Below are 20,874 nucleotides of genomic sequence, written 5' to 3'. Positions count from 1 at the left end.
TAATGAAATATTTTAAAAAGAAGATATGCTTTATGAGAATGAAAGGAACTGGTATTATTTAATTCCCTTTCTAACCTCCCTCCCCACTAAAAAAAGACTGAGTGGTAAATGAATAAGATTCAAACATCTGGAGGGCTATCAGAAAAGAATATCAAAAGGCTATTATTCTCTAAGACTAAAGAAAAGCCAGGCTTAGGGACTGGAAATAGGCTGGAAATCTGATGTGAGTATTTCTTGATGATAAAGGATTAAGCAAACCACTGAGTTCTGATTGTATTTCCTTACCTAGAAAAATTAATACAACGTTCAGGTACAAATGTAATCATTTTTAGACATTTAATGTTAATACATTCAAATATATTGGCAAAAAGTAAACCGCTTTCCCCATGCTGAGGCAAGAGTGGTGTAGATCCCAATATCCCAGGAAAGCTACAGTTTCACCATTAACTAATAGCGTCAGGACACGGGATAGCTAGGCTGGTAGGGGACTGAGGGTGCCAAGTGCCTTCTGCAGAGCTGGAAAAGTAGGAAATCAGTTTTGCTGGGTACAAAGATGAAAAATCCTTGAGTCTTAAGAAAGGTATCTCAGAATGGAGGCATCATCCAGAGGGGCTCCTCCTTCCTAACACAAACATGAAGTACTCTGACTACTTCTCCCCCTCCCAGATTCTGATGTAGGATGCTTGCTGAATCAAAACGTCAGCTCATTCTAAGAACATTTAAAATGGATTACGCCCCATATAGTAAGAGCTAGACAAGGAAAACCATACTCCAATCTGATGATTTTACAAAATCATTCAAAACATAGAAACAAAATTACTTCATCAAAAATCACATCTTAAGGAGACACTTATTTTCCAAACATCACTATTTCAGTCTCTCTTGAAAAATATGTTTTGATGAGCTTCTTCCTGAATGAAGTTACCCACCGGCAGTCGCTCAAACAGGTCCCTTTCCAATACGGAACAGGCTAAAGTTCATTTAAAGGTTGACATATTCACCGACCAAAGCCTCAAACAACCATGCTGCTTGTCCCTCATTCTTGGTCCCTGGAAACACCTCTGGATTTACTGTCGAACACAGAAGTGCTTTCTTTTCTTACCATGGTAGCAAAAAGCATGTCCATCATCCCCAAAGCTTCTAACAGTTGTCCTTGATAACTAATCTCTTTTTCTACAAGCTCCTGAAGCACCAAAAACTGTTTGTCTATTACTGGTGACTGTCCAGTCACAGGCAGGTATATGTCTAGGAAAAAACAAAACAAAACAGAGGCACTACAACTTCCTTTCTACTATAAGGGAAAGATGTATTTTTATAGACAGTAGAATTTGCACTGAAGTGTATGACAAAGAACCACTTTTGCTTTGTTACTTTATTCTTTTTTTTTTTGCATAAGGTGTAGGCATAGAAACAATTTTCACAATGATCTAACTTTATAGCTACGTCGCTCAGAAGAGATCAAATGAGATAATATATGAAAGCATTTTTAATGAAGGCTACAAAAACTGCCAGTTACAATTATGATAAATTTGAGTTAATAAGCAATCATATGTGAGCTGAATTTTAAATTCAATTTTAGCATTTTCACAACCATATCTACTAAACTGCTTAAATTTGAAGACTACAAACCTCAAAAAAACTGATTAAACCCTTACAACTTACCAATAACCATTTCAGCAACATTGATCAAAACAGGGGTAAATCTTGGCTCAGCCAGGTGCCTACAAAGCAAAAAATTGGTTCATCAGAACCAAAAGTTAGGAAGTTGTCACCTTTTTGTTATATCAGCTCTTTAAAAATCAAAGTTTGTAGCACACTAGATTTGTAGTCTGAAGGCCTGGTTGGGTTCAAACCCTGGCTTTGACCCTTCCTAGCTACATGACTGTGCCACTAAAAGTTTAATCTCTTCAGTTCAGTTTCCTCTTTTATTTAATGGGGGTGGGAAGAATTAATTCTACTACTAACTGCATGGGACTGATGTGAGGAAGCACTTTGTGAAGTTTAAAGCAGGACAGAAGTGTGAGTTACTAAAAGGGAGAGGAACGTGGACCTGTGATTTCACTGGTATATGGAACTTCCAGCTGAGGAAACGCCTTCTCCCAATGCACCTTCTCTGCAACTTACTGCTTCAGAGAGTTGCCCAGAACAGTAAGGGATTAAATGCCTTGGCCTAGGGTTCAGCCAGGCAGTATGGGTCAGAAGTGAGAACAAATTCAGGTCTTTGTGGCTTCCAGGCCAACTCTCTATCTACTACACCATGGTCCCTCACTCTTTTAATAATTTCTCTAATTTGGAATAAGGTTTTCAGGTTCAAAAAACTGTTGTTTTAGGGACTACAAAGCATACCTTATCAAGAAACTAAGAATAATGCTAAGTTGTTTCTCATCTCTCCCTGCAAGGGCATTCGAAAGAGTTCCTCTTCGATTTAACTCCTGAATGACAGCAACTGTAACTTCAGGCTGTTTGACTCTAAACCTGGGCTAAAATAAAATGGGAAAAAGTCAACCGAATACCCAATACAGTAAGCTCCAAGATCAAAGTCATTAACATTATAAAACCTTTTAAAAAGGCTTTTCTCCAGTGTTCGGGAATCCTGGTAATTATGCCCCAAATAAAACAATTACAGGGAAAAAATGTTGTTGCTCACCTGAAGTACTCTATCAAGAGCTCTGGAAACCTGAAAGCTTTTCAGATCTCTGTCATATGTCTGTAAGTATGTCTTTAATGGTCTGCTGACCAAAACATCATCCTGGAAAGACAAATTTCAAACAGGAAAAAAATCAAAATCTTTCTTTTCATTCTGTAAGTGATTTTTTTCATTATCACTTTCCACAGGAGCAGGGAGGGTGGAAGGAAGAAGGGAGTACTTTTAAATATTCATACTACCATTACACTTACAAGGTAAGATACATGAAAGTAGAAAAAAATTACTAAATCAATACCTAAAAAGTGAATTCTAAGAATTTGTTATAATTATACTATAAAGTTTATTTATACACACACACACACACACACACACACATAAACTTCTAAGTTACATCTTCTAATATCAATCCTCTTTACTTGGGACATCTTGTGAAAGCACTCCCCTCTTGTCAAATCTCCATCATTATCTTTATTTTGTCATTCAAAGAACTGATGCTTTCTAATAACTTTCTTTAGGGATTGGTTTGGCCAATTCTTTAATGAGGTATATTTTATGTTGAAAAGAAAGAAATTAAGGATTTACCCTATTCACCTCCCTCTGAAATACCTGTTTTTTCATGTAATTTTTCCCTCTAACAAAGGTTCTATATGCAGGCCTTCGTCTCCTTGGAAAAGGATCCTTCTTTGCTTCAGGTTTCGATGTTTAACGTTTAGCACTCCATTAGTCATTCCTACAACTATAGTTTCATCTTCATGCTGAAATGAATTTTTAAAGGTTGGTAAGTACTGGTGAACCGTAATACTATTTTGTAACAATCAGATACTACCTTTTTATCTTAAATAGGCTTTACAGAGTTATTTATTGCTGTTTATTGTATTGCTAGATCATCAGGGTGAACAAAAATATAAACCCAGAGAGCAGAAAAGAATGAGAATTTCATTTTACTACCAACATTACCTTTGTGATGAACACACAGTGAATGAATTATATTCACTCATACGGCTTCACTAAGAAATTGTAAACTACATGAATACAGAGTTAACAACATCTTGGAAGAGTCTTAAAATATCTTTATTTCTCCTCCAAACTTCTGACTCTTCTTAAACCCTCACAGTTGGTCTTGACTCTAGAAAAGGCTGATGAGGTGGCTCTATTTTTCTACCGTCTCTCCAAAGGGATCCTAAGATCTAGATCACACATCTAGAGCTGGAAGGCATGTCACTTTACAGAGGAGTCAGTGAGACCCAGGAACAGGTCTAAGGCCACAGATATTTTGGATTAAGTTTCCTATACTATTAAGTGCCTCCAAATAACCCAGTGATACTAAAATGTCCTCAATTTGGTAGAGAGAAGAAATAACATGTTTAATAGGAAGAAAAAAGACCATCAACATGAAAGAGATTCTTTATTGGGCATTTTCTGTACCGGAGGAATTAAATCTGTCTTTTAGAATTTTACACTCTGTTGGGGTGGATATTGGATCCCTGGCCATCCTTTCCAGTACTGAATGCACCTTCTCAAAAGGCCTAATGCATCGGTCTTAGAAGGACAACTGGGATGCTCTTTGCTCCCCACTGCTATTCCCAGGCTCTTCCTCTGTCATCACTCAGCAACTTCTCCCCCTTTCAGGTTTACTCTTTCCAACTGTCCAGATTCTGATGGTTATTAACTAATTCAGCACCTGAGGAGTTCTCAAGAAGTATCATACCTCCAATACCCCAACTCCTGCCCTAATACTCGGAGACTGTAGCACACAAGCTTAACTTCCTAGTTCTTCAATATGCCCAACTTCCATAACCTCTTACTCCACTCCACTCCACCTATCATACACAGGGATGGTCATATGCTTGATTTTGCCATCACCCAAAACTATTCCACATCCATATTCAAGAACTCTGAAATTCCTTTATCTATTCATAACATCCTATCATTTCCATCTCTCCCTATGCCTTATTCCTCCCTAGACTCCCCTCCTGACTCTCCATTCTTTCTCAACAACGCCTGATTTCTCACCCTCAAAGTTCACTCTGCCCCTGGCCTTTACACACTGGAAATACATGCTGACCCTGTGGCCACTTCCACTTTGATTGGTTCCACCTAGAACCCCCATTTTAAGGAAAGTACCTCAGGCTAGTCGTGTCTTCATTCCTCTCTGGATTCTACTCCTCTGATGCTCCAGACTTTCTCTATGCCATGGTACCTTTTCTCTCTCTTCCCTCAGCCTATTTTTCAGCTTCTTTTTATATCATATCTTTCCCCATTAGAACGTAATGGAAGGCAGGAAATGTCTTTCTTTCTGCTTATATTTGTATTCCTTGCTCTTAGCACAATGTAAGCTCTTAATAAAACACTTGTTGACTTATTTCTCCTGAAATCATTCTGTCTTAATGGTGAGACCTTCAATCCCTCCAGCTCTCAGAACTTTCCCAGGCATTCACCCCTTCTTAGGTGACTTCACCTCCTACCTTTCCTACTTATAACCCTTTAGATGATCAGTTCAACGATACCCTTTCCTCCACTCTTGAGGCCCTTGTTCTCCTGTCCCACTATTGCCCACACCTTGCCATATCCAAATCTTGTATAACTCCCCCCATTCACTTCTTCTGTCCCTACTTATGTGCTACCAGACAAAGCTAGAAAAAATCATATAATCACGCTGACTGGATTTATCATACACTTTTCTCATCTTGACTAGACCCTCACTATAGCAAGGCAATTCTTTCACTCCTCCCTAATTATCTGAGTTAGCAGAGAGGAGCTATTCAATACCTTCTCAAGTCTCCCATACTATCTCTCTTTCTTCATGAAGACTTTCTTGATCCTCCAACTAATAGTGTCCTTCCCCAAAAAATTATCTTGGATTTATTCTGTAATACACTTATAAGTATACACATTATCTCTCCTCGCCAGACCATAAGCCGAGGGAAGGGGACTATTTCATTTGTGTCTTTGTGTTCCCAGTACCTAGCACAGCACTGAAGTGCACATAGGAAGCACTTAATAAACGTTTGTTGGACTAGATGTGCTTAAAAATTCCGTTCTTTTTAGTTCTCATCTCTGATATCTTGATACATACTACATTGTTGTTGTCAAGTCATTTCAGTCGAACACAACACACTCTTCAGTGACCCCATTTGGGGTTTTCTTGGCAGAGACACTGAAGTGGTTTGCCATTTCCTTCTCCAGCTCATTTGACAGATGAGGAAACTGAGACAAACAGGGTTACATGACTTGTCCAGAGTCACACAGCGAGGAAGTGTCTGAGGCCAGATTTGAACTCAGGAAGATGAGTTTTCCTGACTCCTGGCCCAGCACTCTATCCACTAGCTGCCCTACATACTATATTACATTAAGTCATTACATAAACCAACAAAATATATTCTAGATCCTCTCAAATATTCCAGGCAAGAGAAAGAAAAGGAAATCCTCCAAGCTAAATTACAAACCCAAAAAATTCCTTTTCTGATCTGTCTAAAATGTCTAAAGGATAGCTTTAAGAAATAACAACATACCAAAAGGAACCCTGCACAGATACTTACTGCCAATGCCAGGCTTAAAATTGATGCCGCATAATCGAAACTGTGTACTACTTTGTAGGAAGTCGTGCTGTATATTTTCACCTTCCTAATAAGAAGAGAAACTTAGTTACAACTCTTCTTGGAACTTTTCAGACTAAAGTATACAATGCATAATGTTTAAGAAAACAAACATATGAGCATAAAGACCTATTTAATAAAATAAAATTAAGACATCATGTGAACTGTAAAAAGATTTATCATGGAGCTCCCCAAATTTATTAAATGTTTATTTACAGGCCATAAAAGAATAGGGTCTTAATTCACTTTTAAATGCCACTCTTTCAAAGGAGACAGCCCTTATAGTAATACTTCTATGGTAACATGACTATGTCTGGTTTTAGCTGCAAAAATAACTCACATTGGCATGATAGTTTAAAATCTACAAAGCGCTTTCCCCACAAGCTCTCTAAGTTAGGCAGTGTAAGTATTATTGCAACCATTTTACAAATGGGGGAAATAAGGTATGGCTCAGGGTAACAGCCAGAAAACTATCTGAACTTAGAACAAAACAGTTGCAATTCTGTTGCAGGTTGTGCCTTACTAAGACTGCTCAACTAAACTGAAACCACTTGGCTCAGTGTCAAACTGGAAGACAGCAAGCTGGAGCTACAGGGTGGCTGAGGAGATTTCTACGGCTCCTTCTAGGCCTCGTGTCCTCTGGCACATATCAGAGCCACTCCAATAGGGAAGTGACATGGCAGGGTGCAAAAAACACCGGATCTGGGATCTGAAGATTCACCCCTTTTCCTCTTGAGTCACTTCACTTCGGCAATTTGCTTGTATTAAATGATAAACTCAAAAACCATTATTCTGACATGTGAATAATCCTTAATGAAGATCCAGGCACCAGCTAAATAAATTTACCATAAGCATAGGAATAAGAGGACCAACACTGGCAAAATTTACCACTAGCTAATTATCAGATTTATAAGACCTAGAACTAAAAGACCTCCAAGATTGTCTAGTTTAATTCTCCTGTTTTATAAGACAAAGAAACTGGGGATTTATTGAAATAAGCCTTCGCTATCCATAAGGAGGAGGTACAGTAGTAGGTTTTTACTAAAGGCACCTTAAGACAGCCAATTAACATTCACAGACAACTTTTATTCACTTGTTTGTTTGTTCATTCATTCATTTTCAACATACTCACAATGGATAGTTCATGTGTATGTGGAAACTAAAGGAAACAGAATAAAAAGAGATTGTATCCCTACCCGAAATTGTAATCCAGATTTAAAATCAATTCAGAGCTAAATAAAATAACTTAGATATAATTAACAAATGTTGCATATCCATACTCCAGCACCAACTAAAGACTCAGATAAAGACAAGCAAAATTATACTTATTACTTTAAAAAGAAATAATGACTACAAAAAGAGAATACAGACTCTAAACCTGTAAAAGTTATAGAGGAATACTTAAGGAGGCTATAAACTGCTATGGTAGATTTACTCCTACCAGAAATATATCAGCATAACAAACCCCACTCAGAGCTAAAATACAAAGAGGGATGATAGTAAATTAAGAGACAGCACTTATAAGTTGAGTTAAGATGGAAACTATAATAAGAATAAAGAAAAATTCCTGAGATTAAAAAAAAATCTGTTTTGCCAAGGCATAGGATTCCTAGCAAGAATGATCCTCAAAGAAGGCTCAGCCACCTACTTGTCAAGACCTTAAACTTTCAGATGACAAGATTTAATAAGCTATGAAAGACTGATGATGCTTTAAAAAGCCAATTGTTTCCTGGATGATGGAGAAGAAAAGTTTATAGAAATGCATTTATCACTGGAAGTGCTCAAAGGGCAAGCTGACTTATCCCTTCCTGACAATGTTCCTTGGCTTATGGTACAAAGACCAATATGATTTGCACTGGAACTATGCAAGCAAAGGAACAAGAAGAAAAAAAAAAGTACAAAAACAAGAGGTATAAGGGATGAAGCGAATCCAAACAAAGGGAAAGGCAGTTCAATGAACAGGTGATCTTGGAGATGTGGGTATAACTCCCTACAATGGTGCCAACTACAACCCATCCACCCATGCCTTCTCATACTCCTGAAAACATTATGTGGAGGCTCCATTCACATGTGACTGAAGTATCACAAGTTCATAGCTTCAGAACTGGAGGAAATCTGTCTTGACAACATGGGCCCCAATGGAGCACACAGCAGATATCCCAGCCTTTTATAACTATTCCCGGGCCATGTTTCTGATATTATCATTCACACTAATTTTCTTGCCACAATTCTTTGCTGTCAAGATGCTGTCATCTACTCATGTCCACCATATATCATTCCACTGCCCTTTGGCTCAACTGCCATTTTGTTTCCTCTCAGATTATGGTGGTCTCCCATTCACAGCCACATAGCAGCAATGGAAGAATACTAGTGTTAAAAAGAAAGGCTTTTTGTTTCAGAAGGAAGCTCGGGGTCATTAATGGCACGATGCAATCTCCCATATGCAGTCAGGTCTCATCTCCTATTCAATTCTGAACCCATTATTTCTCTGTAGTGTCCAAGATACATGTAGAGCTTTATACAACATCCATCCAAATGCACATGAGAACCTAGAGACAACAGGTCTACATCATCCACTTTTTTCCTATATGGAAAATTAAGGGAAAAAGTCTGAGTGATTCTGCTTATTTATAAAGCTTTGCAATATTCTGGAAATGACACAACCTGAACAGTACTACTCACAAACAGGAGCACTCAGAAGAGTACATTCTTATTCTACAGAGAGTCACTCCTCTATTGAGATTCTGTGCTGGACGTCCTCTAGGACATGGGCAGGGCAAATGCCTCCAACAAGCATGTCTGTTTTATGCCTTGCCTTGATATTTATAATCAATTGCTTGTATAAAGTTTTCTGTTGTTTTATTTTTCAGTTTTATATGATTTTAAGATAGGCACTAGAGACAGCAAGGAGAAAATTGTGTTCCACTACATCAAATTTTTTTATAGTCAACAAAATGTAAAGTGAGATTTTACATTTGTTATACCTTTCCAACAATCTTGTGACTGCAAAATTACATTCTGCTGTAGAATATCACTTGTAAAAGTTGCCTGTTCCTTTTGCATATTTTATCAAAAACGTCCTTGAATTACAGGTATATGGGAAAATGAGCACCCAAGTTTAGTTACTGATATTTTTTGGATTGCTTTCTGGAGCAGAAAAATCAGAATCTTTTCCCAAGGATTTAGTATGATCTCTTTCAGAGACCATGAAAATTAATTCCTCATCATCCTCAAAACAGCACTGCCTCCAACAGGGACCTGTCTACTCTGTGTATACTTGACTTCACCCATCTTTATTTTCTTACACCTTTACACAAGACCCTAGAGATTGTGACATTAAGAGTTCAAACGTGGAAAACTTTACCGACACTGATGGAAGGGAACTGTGTTATATATTTTCCATCTGTTTGTTATCCTCGTTCTTCTATGTTTCTCACCAAGCTTTCTGTAAAACTTGTTTTCTCCACTTCTTGCACTTTTATGTGATGTTGCTCATAAGTTTCCACCATCCCACTCTGTGAGATTTTACAAACCAGTTTATATCCTAAGCCAGTGTTACCCTTGGCTGTCATCACTCTCTTCTTTGGCAAAAACAAGCGTTTTCTGGCTAAGTTGTTTCTGGGCTCTTTTGGCCTCCTTTTAACTACTGAGAATGTCAAAATTAATATGATTCAGTTCCTCCAGTAGTACCTCCTCCAGAGGAGGCTTTCACATTTAGACTACCAACAGTTAACATCTGTAAGTGATCAAAAAACTGATTCTTATTACTTTCTGATTCCTGTACCCCCATTGTCAATGCAGTAAAAAAGGGATCACATTGAACCAGGGGCCATTTTGTAATTTTTTTTTTGCTTTATGGGTTGCAATGGCCAAAGAATTCATCACCCATGGGGAACTCTAGGATCCTCTCCAAACTTATAAAAGCAAGTCTTTAAATAGCAGCCTGCTGCCGAGACCATACTTTCTAACCTGAAGGAAACTGTTACACCTTGTTGCTTTGCTGACATAGCTTTTGAAAATCCAGGGTCCCCAAAGTGTTACAATGTTGCTGTTGTTGTTTGTCCTTCATTCTCAAAGAGGATCATGACATCAGAAAGGTGATATAATGATTTGCAAGTGAATTGGATTTAAGTGAGGCAAGGCTGTGTAAAGTCACCAGCCTCATTCTCTTCTCCTGACTCATATGGGTCCAGAGGCAAGATATAGATCAGGACAACTGAAGATGGCCCTGGATGCAGTGGGAGAGATTGGCCTTTTTAAGCTAAGGTCTTTCCCAGGTCTCAGTTTATCTGAGGCAACACTCACTCAGTGATTAAGGCTAGGTAAGAAATGAGGCAAAGAACAGCCTCTTTCACCTAGTTAAAAAAAAAAATCAATCTGGCAGGGGAAGACCCTCAGGGTTTCTAGCCAAAACAGAAACAATTATTATTTACACTCACTCTGAACCATCAGAACCTAAACAATGACCAAATGAAGCTTGGGCTGGGACCTACTGTTGGCCAATCAATGACAGCCAGAGTCAGATCTCCTAGAGGCTAATGATATAAAGGAAAGGACTTGAAAATTGGACAATATATTGAAGTTGTTCCTTTTTATAGTGATCTACTCTTATCAATAACAGATAATCGACCACATGTAGACTCTATCACTTCAGGAAGCAAACACATCTAAGATGTTGAAAAGGGTGTCTGACTTTAACCAAATAGATGACCAAAAAAAAAAAAAAAGAAAAAAAGATATAATTTTAAAAGTACTTAAGATCAATTTTTAAGAGATCCCAAAAATTCTTTAAAAACAACCCAGAAAATTATGAGTTGCACTTTTTTTTTAATCTGAAAAGTGACAGCAAGAAAACTACAACCACTGGTCCATACACCTACTTTCTAATCACTCTAAAATCAGAATAGTCTATACATTTTTCTGAGCAATCAGTGATAAAAACACAAAGTGACAAGGAGCTTTCTCAGCCAACTTGCTACAGTAGACCATGTCTTCAAAGTCAGAAAAAAAAGTGAGAAGTGATGAAAAGTTAAGCTCCTATTGTGCATATTTTGTTAATTTTTAAAATCATCTGAATTTTTCTGAACTTTCAGTTTCTCTCTATTACATAATCTACCTTAAAATGCAGACCAGAACAGGCTACATGAGGTGAATAAGGTTTTAATGCCAAATCCTAACAAGGATAAAACCAAAGAAAGTAAATTATCAGTCCAATTAATTTGTGATTTTACTTGTGAATATAAATATCCCAAATAAAATCTTAGCAAATACAATGTATTAAATGAGTATTTTAAAAAATTATCCATGATATTAAAATAATTACTTTTTGTAGCTAATAACAAGAGCCAAGGAAAATCAAAAAATACTTAAGAGTTCAGCAAAGTTACAGGGCATAAAAGAAAAACATAAAATTTACTGTATTCCTATGCAGGGTATATCAGAAGTCTTACAGCAGCTTTAAGCTTTTTAAAAAGCTTATTAAGGTTTAAAGTGTAGTAAGACTTCTAGGACTCCTTATATAGAAATAACCAATAGTTCACATCCTATTTACTTATAATCTGGTCTAAGTCATTTAGCCTCTTTAAGCCTCAGTCTCCATATCTGTAAAGTACGGATGAAATCACTTGCCCAACCTAACCTGGGTTTGTGAGGAAAGCACTTTGGAAACTACAAAGCACTATACACAGTTCAAATATTACAACAACACAACAAACTGAATTTTTGGAAATGGTAATCAGTGAAGAAAAAAAAATATTTAACTGTAATTCACTTTATAGTCCTTTGAGAAGGAAGAACCACATCTACTTTATTAAGCAGTCAAGACTTGTATATTCATCTCCAGGCAATATTTTTCTTAATTCAAGACAAAGCCAAGTCTCTGACTAAATTAAGCTACTGACCTGTCTAGTGATCCAGAGAGTAGTCTTTGTCCAGAGCTGCTTAGACATAAGCATGTGACGGTTTTGTGATGATTTCTCAGGGATACTAGCAACTGTCCTCCTTTCAGAATGTCCCAGACCTTAACGTAGCGACCTCCTGGTCATAAGAAGAATCAAATATATGTTAATATGAGTCACAAAAATGTTTTAAAAACATAAATCACCTTTATTGTTAGTAATCAAGGAAGTACGGTTCTTGAACTTCAATTTCAAAGCCTATTTGTTTGAAAAACAAATTACTTGAAACTTGTTATGAAAACCATAATAAGACCTTCTGTTTCTGTTGATAAAAATTCTCTATTTTTATGAAAATTGTGAAATACTACTAATTTAAGGAAAACATACCTCATCAAAATTATGACCATAGGAACCCAGATTGTATACAGATCTCTTTTTCAATAAGCAGGCAACCTGAAGCCTTTTCTAAAAATCTTAATTTCAAGCATTTTTTCCTCAAAAGCACAACAAAGAGGAGAGAAAAAATTCAGAGAGAACTATTTTTTTGGGGGGGGGAAGTGGAGGGTGTAGATGGAGTATCCTGGACTATGAGGCAGGGGATAAGATGTATGAATGATGCAGCCAACAAACACTGGAAACTTGGACACTTAATAACTATTAAACTTTCACGACTATTACTCTGGGCTTCCATTTTTCTCACCTGTAAAATGAGGGGTTCTATCAGGTAATCTCTAAAGTGCCTCTACCCTGCTCTAAATCCCATAATCCTAAATCATTCATCCTCTCTGGGGCTCAGTTTTCTTATCTGTAAAATAGGAATAATTAACATGCACTTCCTATTCAATTAGGTCATTGTGAAGAAGCCATGTTAAACCTAAAAGCTCCATATAAATGTGAAATATTATTAAGCATTAGGTTGCTTAGCACTAAGCTTTAGATTCCACTACATCAAATACAGGAATTCTCTTTATGGAAAACAATTGTTGTAACATATGTATACACTGCACACAAGTCTGAAGCATTTCAGGACTACACTGAGTAACTTTCTAACTTAAATAGAAAAAGGTCCTTAGCATGTTGAAAAAACCAAAGACAATAAGCAAACAAAACTTTCCGTCCAGACTCCATGTAAAATGTGACACCAGAGTCTCGGAAGCATGGATTTCCTCAAAGTCTCCCTGGCCCTGCTGAACCATCAGCTTCCTGCTGGGTCATCAAGCTGGAGACTGCCATAACTTTGATTCTGACCAAAAATCTGCTGTAATCCCTCTGAGCTGGAGAGAGACACAAAAGCACTGAAATAGTATGGGTACTGAGGCATTTTTCCTTCTTAAAAATAACTATGGTCTTCATAAAAAGTTTCAGGTATTTAATTCAAAATTTAAGGTCAAGAATAACCCCTTATTAGATAACAGTAACAGTAATTTGTGTCTATATAACCCTTTCATGTGCTCTTAACATCTGTTCAATTTTCCCTACTCCTTCAACAACCTGAGATATATATTCAGATACACAACAAAATTAAGCAAAGACAAATTACTCAAGTGAAATAAGGAAACGTTGTCTAGTAAATGATCACTGGCAATTCAGAAAGGAAATACTAGGTATATAATGAGAAGTCAATATTAAACCTCTTTAAAAAAAGGATTGAAAACCAATCAATACCTGCAGACACTAGAAGGCCTCCAGATGGGAAGAGCAGAACGCTCTCCACAGGCTGTCCATGCTCCACTGTCAGCACACTTTTCTTCACTCGGGCATCAAACATTTTTACAGTATGGTCATATGAACCTATAACATCAGTTTATGCTTTTATGAAATTGACTACAACCACAAACAACAATTCACAAAGGAAATTCACAATTCACAAAGTCCAAAAGGTATGGCTAACAGCACGAAGGATCCCCAAGGATGTCTGCGTGTCTAAGCTGAGCACAAAGTGTGCACTAAAGACAGCACAGTGGAAAAGGTGGCTTTGGAGCCAGAAAGTCTGCCATCCAGTCCTAAGTCTGCTCACTACTGCCCATGTGTCCTTGGGCCCAGTCCCTTGCCCACTCTGAGCTCCCCTTCCTCATCTATCCAGGGAGAGCTGCATGAGATAATCCTGCCTGTCACCTCCAACTCTCAAATTCCCATGTTCCACGTATGTGCACATGTTATGCTTTCCTCAGGAGGGTCTAGCTTTCCTTGATTTTCCATTGCTCCTGCCTTCACAGTTCACGTCAGTTTGCTAAACAACCAAAGGTGTAAAACCATGGTTAGAGGCAGCCACAAAAATGTAACTCCACCACCTTTGACCCTTAACTATCACTGAAGCCATAAAGCCTGACAAACTGAAATGAATTTGCTCAAATTATCATGTCAAAGCACACATCTTTCCTTTCTGTTAAAGATCAGTAAACTACGAAAATGGAAAATAACTTAAAGAATGCTTGGCCATCCCTCTATCAGGTAGTCGTGTTTAACAGCAAGGTATTATAGGAGAAGAGTTGTTCATTAGGTGGTAACTGACATCTCAAAACAAAATATATCAATAAAATAATGTATGTAATTGAACTTGCTATGACACGGATTTATTTTGCAAGGGGCACAGAAAAGGCAAGCAGATGTGAGAATTTTGAAGGCAGTTTGCTAATGATATATACATACTTATCATTACAAGCTGAACTTCAGACACAAGGGATCTCCGTGACCATCTATCTATAAATCTCCTCAATCTACAGATAAAGAAATTAAAGCCCAAAGAGGTCCTTTGTACCACACTCACTCAAAAGCAAATAATAAGAGGAGGTGGAGGGTGGGAGCAAAGGATAATAAGTAAAAAGGAGAAGAAACAAACCTGAATTCATTATGAGATTAGAAAAATTTCCCCCTCCCCCAAAGAACAAAAAGTACACTGCTGTGAAATCATCTACCTCAGAAAAATATTAAGCTAACCTGTTACAAGGAGATCTGCATTAAGTTTGCTGGCACAACCACATCTCACATAATCTGTATGTTCACTAAAGGACAAAATTTCAGTAGCATTTGGGATGTCCCATAACTTAGTTGTATAATCATCTGCTCCAGAGAGGATGCGGTATTTGTCAGCTGTAAAATCTACCATATGAACAGCTCTGAAAGATAAGAAACGGCAAAACATAAGATTACAACAGAAATTTTGTTTCTAGAATATTCTAACAAGGTCAATTTGCAGTAGCTATTAAAAATAGTAAAAAGCTTGAATGGATGACTGGAGGTGAGGAAACTGTGGGGTCAGAAGAGAACTGAGAAAAAGTGAAGACTGTCAAAATGTCTGTTTGCCCCAATTCAGTTTAGATATTTTCAATTTCTACATCGTGATTAGGCTGTCACAGAACAAGAGATTAATAAAGCAACAGCAGTAAACTGATAGCTTAATTCAGTTCAACATTTATTGAGCACTTACTGTTTGCAAGAAACTTTGCTAGAAATTTGTATACAAAGAACTATTACAGATCAGTCAACGCATTGTGAAAAATGTGAGATTTTCAGTGGGTTGAAGTATGGATCTTTGGGGACACTGTTACCCTAAAGATAGGCTTACATTTCCATAGGCAGAGGCAGCATGAATAAATAAACGCCTAAAGTGTTAGGCTTGATGTCAGGAAGACCTGGGTCCAAGTTCTGTTGCTGACACCTTCTGCGTGCCTCATACAACTCAGGACTGACTATATTTTAGGGCAAAAATGGTTGGTTGCCTCCACAGTGTGGAGGGAGTTTGCAAAACAGAAAGAAATAACAGGTACTTTTGCATCTGTGTAAGCTTCAATAGGTCTAATAGAAAAAGGCAATCCATGTCTTATTCAATATCTTCAATTCAAGTTCTATTAAATTAATTTAATCTTAAACACTTATTTCATTAGCAGTCAATCACCTATCTGGATTATTGCAATAGCAATAACAGATCTCTGAACTCTTTATCCTTTGTGCCACTGCTAGAATAATTTTTCTTTTGTATAGGTATGGTTCAAAACACTTCATTTGCTCCCCCTTCCCATCTAATGAATAAAATTCACTCTTTTTTACTTGGCATTCATTCAAAGCTCTTCATCATTGGGTACTAGCCCTCTCCTATTTCTGCCCTCTCTGCTTCAAACTGGGATATTCTTCTTCGAACCTTCCCAATTCTGTGCAGATAAAATTCTCTGTGCCTCCAATGTCCACATTCTGTCTATGGACTCCTCTCTATTCCTGCAGTAAGCATGAATCACACTCTCTCCTGTAAGTTCAGATCTTTGTGGTAAGTAATGACTTTCCTCTTCAGACTTCACATGGAACTTTGTTTTGAACTGCATTACTGCACTTAAATCATCTGTGTTTTCATCTTATTCCTCTACTAGACTGACAACCCCACAAGGGCAGGGACCAGATCTTATCTGACCTCTATCCCCCCCTCAGCACCTAACAATGGTTGGCACACTACAGACACAGTACATTCTTGTTGTATTAGTGTCAAATAATAGGTCTATCTTGAAAAATATACTGAAGAACACACTTCTGTTTTAAATTATTACTTCAGTCATAAATAATTTTAATAAAATGCCTGCAATTCCTGGATAAAACGATCTTATCAAGCAGTTCATCAGAAAGCAAAATGTCCAACAGAATCAAGAAAAAAGAAAAAACAATTCTATGACATAGTTCACTTCTAATAGAGATCCACTCAGCTACTCTTCACTGGCTTGCATACCCACCTACTTAAACAGGTTCCTAAATGCCTCCTCAAAGTCCAACCTACTCCCAGGCTACCCTCAAAACATGGGTAATTATACAACACCTAAACCTCTAAGACAGTACCTGTCAATTTCTTCAAGGCTGGATCAGAGATTTATACTGAAAAAACATATCAATGGAAGTCAGATGCAATTCTTACTTTGAATGGCCATCAAACTGTCTGAGTGGTGCCCTTCCAGTCACATCGAAGAGTTGGACAGCACCATCTTCACTGCCAGCAACAAGCAGCCTACCATCTTGTCGATATGTAGCACAGTAGGCAGTGTCCTTGAAGCGGGAAAAGGTCTTTATAGGTTCTTGGGAGTATCGACCATAAATATGAATCTATCACAAGTAACAAAGATACACCAAAACAGTTTCATGAATTTTTTTCACCATAGAGTACAAGAATCAAAAGTTAAAGATAAATCATGTAAAATCAGACTTGATATCAAGTCTTACCCTTGAAGAAGCTGTGACAGCATAATTATATGGAGGCTCTGGAGAAAAGTCTATTTTTGTCACTGCACCAAACTCTTTTATCTGAACAGGAGTCTAAATGAAAAATAATGTCATATTAGTATACTTTTAGCAAAAGTAGATTAACATCTGTATACATTTCTTACAAATAATTTCTAAGAACTACTTGTGTGCTTCATCTTACAAAGAAATATTTAAGACTGATTAAAAACTAATTTTTTAAAATCACAAATGTTTTACATTATAATGAGGAAAGGTAAAGCGGCTACAATTTATTTATTTATTTATTTGGTGAAACAATTGGGGTTAAGTGATTTGCCCAGGGTCACAGAGCTAGTAAGTGTCAAGTGTCTGGTCTGAGGCTGGACAAGAGGCTACAATTTAACAAGTAGGGATAGAACTACAGAAATCTCATTAAACAACTGACACAAAATATTCAGAAATAAGAGTAGGCAATCAAATTATTACCTTACTCTTCAAGTCACTTGCTAAATTAATTTCTGAGTTGCTTTCAAATTTTTAGATTATTTAGACCATATTAATTTGGTATAGAAAATCAAACCAAAATTAAACTGTGTACTGGAAAAAGTAATATCAATGAAAAATTACTTTCTACTAATTATCTCAAGTGCTTACCTTGTAGTTTTTCCAATACAATGTATCTTGAGTTATTTTCTCACCAAGTTTGGGAAATGTCTGAATAACAACAGGCTTATAACCAGCCATTATTGTTCACAGTTGAACTATTACCCTCTAAAAAGGGTAACCCTTAGGTATTAAAGTAGTATCCTTTAATATTTTTAACGTCCCCTTCTTTGATCTGAAAAATAAGAAATACAATTTTTATATATTGACATGAATATATATTTAAAATTTGTTCCCCTCCTATTTTTAAAAGGCTTTGGGGCAGCCTGAATAATAAAATGGTGCAAAGGAGTCATTTGAATACTAAACATAAGAAACCAACCAAAGGTAGCATTATTATTTTCTAGTGCCTGAGTCTGGAAGGTTACTTCTTACAATAAATTTGGGTCTGTTTTCAGGCAGCTAAGGCAAAAAGAACAACACTGACATAGCAGAGTTTTTGTTTCTGTAAATAGGAAATATACACTGCCACTTGTAGAGAGCATAAAGTTTCAAAGACGATCTTATAAAAGATACAGAAATGGTGTTAAACTGAATGATCTCTTATCAACTCTGATGAAGGTAGAGGGAATAACAATAAATCACGACTCAGTGAAGAATTTCTTAAAGATGCTGAAATAAAGTGGTCTAGAAAATTTGTTTTCTAATGGTCTAACAATACAGATCGAAGACTGGGGAATGGAGACAGAAGGATATTTTAAGATTATTCAGCTACCGTCCAATATCAGCATCCTTAAACCTGATTTGGAGAGGCCCTAATAGCATTAAATTCATGATCTCATCTTTTAACAACTGCCTGTGGCATGCAATATAGTCTATAAAATTGCTTCAAGTGTCAGCAATTAATTTAGATAACAGATATCTAGACAACAAAATTAACATTTCATTGTGGAAGTTTTTTTTTTCTCTTACAGTAGTAACAACTCTTTTTTCTCTGATGCCTTAAGGTTTACAAAGTACATTTTCTCATACAATCCTCACAACAATCTTGTGAATATTTATTTATCCTCACCTTATAGATGAGTGATATGTCCAAAATAACAAAGCAGTGTCTAGGTAGAATATTTAGGTCTTATTGTTATTATTATAATTATTATATTAGAAAGAATCCCTTCTTAAAATTTTGATTTTAAGCATAAGCTTAAAGAGTTAGAGATGAGGCCTGTGATACATATTGACTGTAGGACATTGAAGAAGTCACACAACCTCTCAGTGTCCACACTCTGTAAGCTGTAAACCAATGACAGACTTGCATTAGCAGAGGAAGTTTCCTCAGTGAGAACTCCTTACACTAAAGAAATCACAGATGTGACCTTTAAAAACAAACCAAAAAAAAGGCATCAAAAGGGTCATTCTAATTCAGTGGTGGGAAGTTATGGAAAATATTTTCCTCTCTTCCAAGTTTACATTAACAAGAATCATTAAGTCAATGCCTATATACAGTATAAAGGGGATGCAGTAATTTAGAAGCAGGTTCCCTACTTTTTAACATATAATAATGTTCAAGCAAAAGTATGTTATGCATAGCCCAATCAAAGAAGGTGACAAAATTTAAACCGCACCAAAGAAGAGAATTTACTGTTTAAGCAAATGTCATTTATTCAATGAATAAATCCCATTTTTTGAATAAATCTAGTGAGATCAAAATGAAGCAACAGAACACTTGCATCACACAATTAATTTTGTTTTGGGTTTGTTTTTTTTTAGGCAATTGGGGTTAAGTGACTTGCCCAGGGTCACACAGCTAGTAAGTGTCAAGTGTTTGGTCTGGGCCGGATTTGAACTCAGGTCCTCCTGATTTCAGGGCCGGTGCTCTATCCACTGTGCCACCTAGCTGCCCCTACACAATTAATTTTGGAAGAAACTGTTCTTATATAGGGAGACATATTTGAACTTCACAATATTCATTTGAAGTTTCGAAAAACTAATGTTAATTTTGGAAAAAAACAAGAACACACGAAGTGATTTTTAAAGACAAAATGCTTAGATCCTTTTTACTCTCATATCCTCTCTCCTCTCACATCTCCTCCAAGGGGAGCTGTGCAAGAAATTTGCTTTAAGTACTACAGAGGTTTAAAGTCCAAACGGAAGTTTTCCTTTATGAAAGGGATGTATTACCTGATACTGAAGCCTCCGGAAGTGGACGGAGCTTCCAAGAGGGTTTAAAAGTCTAGTTCAGGGGTTCTTAACCTGAGGTGAACTCGGTGAGGGGGTAAGAAGGAGAGGGGTTTGAGAGTATGTATATCCGTATATACACATATATATCGATGAGTGTATTTCAAGAATTGTTTTCCTTTGTAATCACATACGTTTTATGCATTTAAAAACATGATTCTGAGCACACAAAAGGTGAAGTCCAGCTCTAATTGATTAGTTAATTAAGCAAGCCTTCCAGCTCGCCCCAGGCAAGTGAAGCCCTAGGTCTAAAAAGTCCTGTCCATAGCACGAAGCGTGTCGGGGGACGCCCGGCCCCAGACTGTCTCCCCTGCCCTAAATGGGGGCCTGTCACCCCGCGACGCCGTAGACGGTGCGGGTGCTCCCGCAGAGACCCAGGCCACCCGCCGGGGAGCTCGTCACGGAGCGCTGGGTGAGGGGCAAGCACCCGGCTCCCACTGGCCGCCTCTACCCTTACCTCCTCCGGAGCCTGCGGCGCTTCTGCTCGCAGGAGGAACCTCTCTGGGTCGTTCGGCGGCCGCTCCCGCTGCTTCGGCTCCTCAGGACACCATGCATCCGAGCCAGGGTTCAGTACCTGGGATTCACGTGTAGTCCGGGCCCACGAGTTCTCACCTAGCGGCCCCGGGTCCTCTTCCGGGCCCGTCGCACAATGTGCGCGCCATCCGCGACCCGGCGCTGCCAGACTGACGTAGGAGGGGCG

The 20,874-nt window shown here is 37.6% G+C and overlaps 1 protein-coding gene across 1 annotated transcript; it reads right to left on the bottom strand.

Annotated features, from left to right (window-relative positions):
* Window positions 1-322: 322 nt before the first annotated feature.
* UTP15 (UTP15 small subunit processome component) lies at window positions 323-20,866 on the bottom strand. The gene is given in 14 exon segments (XM_020998353.2): window positions 323-1,245; window positions 1,663-1,721; window positions 2,347-2,480; window positions 2,648-2,749; window positions 3,254-3,339; window positions 3,342-3,402; window positions 6,187-6,271; window positions 12,144-12,279; window positions 13,806-13,931; window positions 15,078-15,256; window positions 17,035-17,219; window positions 17,337-17,429; window positions 17,991-18,174; window positions 20,632-20,866. Coding segments are annotated over 13 exon segments (1,545 nt in total). The 5' UTR covers window positions 18,081-18,174; window positions 20,632-20,866; the 3' UTR covers window positions 323-1,036.
* Window positions 20,867-20,874: the final 8 nt, after the last annotated feature.

Source organism: Phascolarctos cinereus, unplaced genomic scaffold (assembly GCF_003287225.1).
Source record: "Phascolarctos cinereus isolate Bilbo 61053 unplaced genomic scaffold, phaCin_HiC Scaffold_4;HRSCAF=312, whole genome shotgun sequence".
In the NCBI taxonomy this organism is placed as follows: domain Eukaryota; kingdom Metazoa; phylum Chordata; class Mammalia; order Diprotodontia; family Phascolarctidae; genus Phascolarctos; species Phascolarctos cinereus.
The sequence above is the reverse complement of the archived record's forward strand: the minus strand, read 5'-3'. Positions and strand labels throughout refer to the sequence as shown.